A 6,000-nucleotide genomic window follows, 5' to 3' on the forward strand; every position below is an offset into this window, starting at 1 on the left:
TCCCCCTTTTCCTTAGAAATGGGGTGTCCTGAAAGGGTGGGAGTGAGCTGGGAGTGGGCTTTGCTGCCAAATATCCTGTTCCCAGCAGTGGGGAACTTCATTCTGCCAGTCTGTGTAACTGCAGATCATCAGAGCTCTTTAAATTCACCTTGCTAAGGCTTTAGCTACTGCCTGGTGAGCCTAAGCCAGCTTTTGGGCCCAGGGGATTGGGTGTCACTGCCCTCTCTGACTCTTACCACGAGCAGCTTCAGATGTAAAATCTGTGACTGATGTTGTGCAAACATGGAACTGAATCTGGAGGGGATGCTAAGGTGGGAGATTTTCTTTAGATGGGGTTGAATGGGACCATGCACCAAGGCCAGAAATATTCCAGTCTCCTAAGGGCACATTTAAATGTAAACCTGCCATTGGTTCCACTCCTTGGAAAAGCTGGTGCTGCCCTGTGTGCTCAGGGTGGGATCTTGCCACAGGTGAAAGCTCTGCATGCTCTAAGTAAGGCTGGTGCAATGGGAGTAATAGACAATTTCTCAGATAATACCCTGAGGCCCATCTGCCTTGTCTAAGGCTCTTCTGAATGGTCTTGATTTATTTTTTTTATCACTTGAAGTCCCCAGAAAGTCTGAGTGGTTATTCACGCCGTGAAAACCTTCTGTTGACTGATGTTCTTAGAGGTTATAGATGTGCAGCTTTTTGGGGCATTGAATATGGTCATTGAAGGGTACTTGTATCAGGAAAAATGTAGCCTCTATGAGCTGTTGGAGCAGCATCTTTCTGACATGCCCAGCTCCTCAGCTCCGGCATTCTGCCACTGTGCTGTGCTGTCCCACGGCCTGGCACCGCAGCTTTCCCAGCACAACACTCCCTGTCTCTGGAGCTAAAACGAATTTAAGGATAGGCTGTACTGTGAGATTTATCCGATGTCCCGTGGGATGGCTTTCCTGCTGTCCACAAAAGCCTCCATCCATTTTGCATTTTGGGCTCACCAATTACATTTCCACTGCTCCCCCCACCCCAGCATCATTCCTCGGGTGAGTTTCACCAGGCACGATTGTGAAATAATTTTGAACATCTGGTTCCAGGGGAGCTGGCACAGGTGAGCTGTACCTGTAAAACCGCAGCAACCCACTGGAGCAATGCCCTCATCTTGTCAGCGATGCCTACAGAGCCCCAGAGCCTCGTGTCAGCGCTGCAGGGGATGGGGAGAGAGCAGCAAAGCAGAATCAAACGTGGGCAGTGCTTGCAGAGCCTGCCTGGTCCCCACGGCTCTGCACAGCCCCCGAAGGGCCGGGCTGACACCAGGCTTCCCCTGCTCATCCCGCAGCCCCCCAGCCTGTACCACGGCCTGCCAGCACGAATCTGTCCTGGCCGCCACGCCAGAGTTGTGACAAGCTCCCACCACACACGGCCAAGTACAGCATCGATTTAGAGAGCAGCTAACGCCCGAGACGAGGTCTGAGGAGAACCCTCCCCTGCACACCCGCTGCTCCGGCCACAGCCATCTGCTCCGCCGGTTGTCACCGAGTGCTGTCCATTTCCCTGCACTGTGGCTCCATCTCGCTCCACGTTTGTCTGGGAAAGACTGTCTAAATGATGCTAAACGCTTAGGACAAGAGGGACATGAGATTATAATGAACTGCATCTTAGCACCTCGTCACAGACCAATTCTCCCACAGTTCTTAGCAAAGCTGGGGAGAAGGATGAGTGCTGCCCATCCAGTGCTAGGATTCGGTCCAGCCCATGGATAACGAGGGGGTTCACACCTTAGAGTGCATTAGCCATAGGAAAGAAGGGCAGATCTGAGCACTTTGGGCTGTATCCATTGTCTGTGCTGCAGCACCACACAAAGATACCCTCCTCCTCCTCCTCTTCAGCACAGCCTAAGAGTATTTTTTTCCAACACCCTGACCTAAAGGATGCACAGTCCAGTCCGTGTGTGAATAGGGCTGTCAGGCAACAATGTCCTACACTGCTAAACCGCCTGTGTTTATCTGTGCAGGGCTTTTCTAATTGTATGTGTTAAATGTCCAGCATCTTTGGGACGTTCATCTGGGAAAAAGAAATGTGAACAGTCTCTGTGCCAGACATCCGTGCGCACTGCTGTTCCTATTCCCAGTGCATTCTTTGAGAAGACCACCATCTGCTCTGACCACCACCTAAGGCAGATGCCCCCTTCTCAGTGCACAGTCCCCGCTCTCAAGCCACCCAAATCTGATTAGGCCTGTTCTGATGAGAGGCCTGGAGGAGGGCAAGGGAAAGTTACTCAGGAGAGAAAATAATAACCACGTGTTAATTAATTTTTCACTACAGATGCACAGAAAATACACAAACCAGCTCAGGGTGCATAACCCAAAAGGAACAGCTCTACTACTGGCTTACTGGGGGGGGGGGGGATGTGATTATTTTGGGGGTTTGGGATTATCATTATTATTATTTTCCAGAGGAGGAGTGGCCCCAGCCCTGTCAAGGAAAGGAAATCTTATCCCCACTGCTGCCCTCTACGCGCTCTTTACCACCTCTTTTTCAGCTTTCCCTCCGGGTCCCTCGGATTTCCTGTGGCGTCCTGCAGTGAGAGCAGAGCAGGACGCACCCCCTGCCACCCCCTCACTGCACCCGGGGTGAGGGCTCTGCTGTCCCTGCAGCAGGAGACATCCCCAGAACAGCGCTCACCCGGCAGATGTGCTCGGGGAAGGGCGAGCGGACAGGACAAGGGATCAGATTGCTGAGGAGCACGGCCAGGGGAAAGCAACCAAAACACCACTCCAGAAGTATTTGGGAAAAGCAGCTGAACAGATTAAAACCAGAATCCAGGAGTTACTGTCCAGCAAAAGCATCATATCAGCTTCATTAATTATTTGACTGTGTGCCTGAGAGTAAGGAAATACAGCCCAAACCCAGCCCAAACCACCAAGGATGCAGAGAGCACTGAATTACAAGGAGCTGAAGAAAATCCCTGACAAGTTATCTCTAAATTTGAGAGCCACTTCAGGCAAAACCAAACTCTTAACTGCACTCATCCGAAATGGTTCCATGGGATTCCTGGCGGAGAGCGGCACAGTGGGGCCAGGGAGGCCAGGACCAAAGGAGCAGAGGGCAACAACTTCGACAGATCCCACTCTGGAAGGTTTTGGGGACTGGGATGACTGATCTCCCATTGCAGTGGCTCTGCAAAGTGCTCCCAGTCCTAGCATCTGGCAGGCATCTAGGCACTGGGAAATAAGCTGTATTGCCCCTTGGAAAATTCGGTTGTCCCCTAGGATATATCTGCTTGTGTTTGCTGGTTTAGGGGAGCCTGGGTGTAACGCCTGTCTGTAGCCTGCAGGGACTCTGCCAGGGAAAATGCGGGGGCCTAGGCATGCTCCTCACTGAAACTTCATCTGTGCAGAGGCCCTTTGGGAATATGCGGGCTTGTGCCGGCCTGGCTGAGCCGCTGACCCTCGGGACTCCCTCCCGGACAAAGGGGAGGGGTCGTCTAGTGAGCAGCGGGGTCGAGGGAGTCTGGCTCGGCCTCTCTGGGGTACCATGACTCTGCAGCATTTGGAAGATCTGGGATAGAGTCGCTGACTGGATGGAGAGGACCAGGGAGGGAGTGCAGGATCTTTGGAAGGGGGTACAGCTCCTAATCAGCCCTCCTCAGGGGATCCTGGCACAGAGGGAGTGATAGAGGAGGCCTGCTAAGAGGTCTTAAAAAAAAAAAAAAAATCGCAAAGATTTTTTTGGGGCATTGCATGGGGGAGGGGGGCTAAGAGGGGAGAAAGAAAGGAGCCTCAGAGCACCACGAAGGGAGAGGGAGAAATAATGACCCTTCCCCCTCCCCCCAATAATCAGGCGGACCAGATGGGAGGTAAATAGTGCGTTTAGAAGCATTTGCCACAGATGGGCTGCCCTCAATGGAAGCATCCTCCAGCCACATCAATGCTGGAGTCTGTGTGCACAGAAAACACTGCACCCTTCAGAGCAGCAGCAGCGGCAGCAGCAGCAGCAGCGGGAGAGGCGGGGAGGGACAGGGGAAAAAAAAAAAAAACCCTGCCAGAGCCCTCCGGTGCCCGCGGTCCCGGCGGGGCGGAGAGGGGCGCGTGGGAAGGCGGGGGGCACGGGGCCGGGACCGGGGCAGCCTCGCCGGGCGCTCCCTGCGCGGGGCCGGGGCCGCCAAAGTTGCGCGTTTCCCCCCGCGCCGGGGCGCGGGACACGCTCGGGACGGGAACAATGGGGCGGCGGGGCAGCCCCGGGCGGCGGCGGGAGGAGGGAGGGAGGCGGCGGCCGGTGCCCCGCTCCCCGGCCCGGCCGGGCGCCGAACAATGAGGCTCCGGCGGGGGAGTTCCCGGGACAGCGGCCCGAGAGCGGGCGGGGGGGCTGCCCTAATCCGGGCTCTGCCGCTGCCCGCACCCCCCGGGGCACCGGCTGCGGCGGCCGCGCCGGGCGGGCAGCGCCGCGGGACGCCGGGGCCGGGCTCAGCGCGGCGGCCAGGCTCGCCCCGCTCCGCTCGGCTCGAAGAGACTCGCTCCGCTCCGCTCCTCTCCGCTCCGCTCGGCAGCGGGGCGGGCAGGGCGCGGCGGCGGCGCGGGGGGGCGGGGGTGCCGGCGCCCCCTCCCCGCCGCCCGCTGCCCTTGACTGCAGCCCTGTCCCCGGCCGTGGGGCGGATGGGAAATGCCGGGCGAACGTGATCGGACAGGGCGGGGGGGCGGCGGGGCCCGCACCGGGAGGCGGCGCGGCCCCCCCGCGGGGGCAGGTGCACGGCGGCGGGCGCGGGGCACCGCCGCCCCCCCGCGTCCCCCGCGCCGGCAGCGCCCGGGGAAGGAGGCAGCACCGGATGGGACGGGGATGGGGATGGGGATCGGGGGGGCGGCGGAAGGTGTGAGGCTCCGGGCGGGCGCCTCTCCCCATCCGCATCCCGGGCGGGTCGGGGCGGCGGGGGCGCGGCGGCTGCCCCGGGAGCGGCGGGGGCTGCGGGAGCGGCCGGGCCCCGCGTCGCGCCCCGCATGGGGCATGCGCGCTCCCGGCGGCCGGCGGGGCTGGGCCGCCCGGTGCTGACGGGACAGGGCCGGCGCGGCGGTGGAGGGGACCGGGGCCCCGGGGGTGCCCGCCCCCACCCCGGGCAATTCCTCCCCCCTCCCCGCCCGCACCCCCGGGGAGGACAAACAGACACGGACAGGCAGGCAGACAGACAGACACAGAGCCCCCGGGGCACGGAGCGCACTAACCGTTCCCGTTTTCACCGGCACATATACCACCACTTGACCCATCTTCGTCGCCTCCCTGGTGCCGTTTCCCAGGCGGAAGCCCTTGGACCGGACCCAGAACTGGAACTTGCCTTTCTCCCCCCCGCCGGAGCCACCGCCGGAGCCGGTTCCCCCCTGCAGCACCTCGGCGATGCGCTGGTACTTGCTCCGGGTCACCGTCTTGGTTTTGGCCGAGTCCCCATAGGTGCGCAGGCACCAGTCCCGGAACTGCCGCCCCAGCTCGCTGTCCCCGGGGCGGCTCCCCCGCAACAGTAACGGCGGCTTCGGCATCGCCCGGCCGGCGGCGGCGGCGGTGGTAACGGCGGTGGTAGCAGCAGCGGCGGCGGCGCCCGGCCCCGCGCCCTGTCCCGGAGCGGGCGGAGGGGCAGCGGCGCTCCCGGGACGGGCTGCGGGGGCGGCGGGCGTGATGGAGCGGGGAGCAAGAGGCGCAGGAGGGGTGGCGGTCGCTGTAACGGGGAGGGGGGGAGCACCGGGGCTCGGACAGCGACCGGAGGGAGGCACCGGCGGCGCCAGCAGCAGCAGCAGCCGCTCCTGTCACAGGATCACAGGCGGCTCCGGCTCGTCCCCCTCCCTCCCTCCCTCCCTCCGCCCGCCCGCCCGCCCGCCCGTCCCTGCCTCCTCCGCCCCCCTCCGGCCGCCTCCTCCTCTCAGCGGGATCCCACCTGTTAGAGCGGCCCCGCCGCCACCGACGGGTCCCCCCCGCACACTTCAACCCCAGGGCCCGGGGTAGCTGCTCCCCCCGCCCCGGCTCCGGTGGGATGCG

General features: G+C 61.5%; 1 protein-coding gene across 1 annotated transcript in view; it reads right to left on the reverse strand.

Moving 5' to 3' along the window:
- The window catches only part of NOL4L (nucleolar protein 4 like), a 63,487-nt gene extending 57,694 nt beyond the window's left edge, over positions 1–5,793 (reverse strand). Inside the window, exon 1 of the mRNA XM_056507058.1 lies at positions 5,199–5,793. Within this exon, the coding sequence (XP_056363033.1) occupies positions 5,199–5,507 (309 nt within the window). The 5' untranslated portion in view covers positions 5,508–5,793. The remainder of the gene's footprint in view (positions 1–5,198) is intronic.
- Between the last annotated feature and the right edge of the window lie 207 nt (positions 5,794–6,000).

This window comes from Oenanthe melanoleuca, chromosome 20, assembly GCF_029582105.1.
Source record: "Oenanthe melanoleuca isolate GR-GAL-2019-014 chromosome 20, OMel1.0, whole genome shotgun sequence".
In the NCBI taxonomy this organism is placed as follows: Eukaryota; Metazoa; Chordata; class Aves; order Passeriformes; family Muscicapidae; genus Oenanthe; species Oenanthe melanoleuca.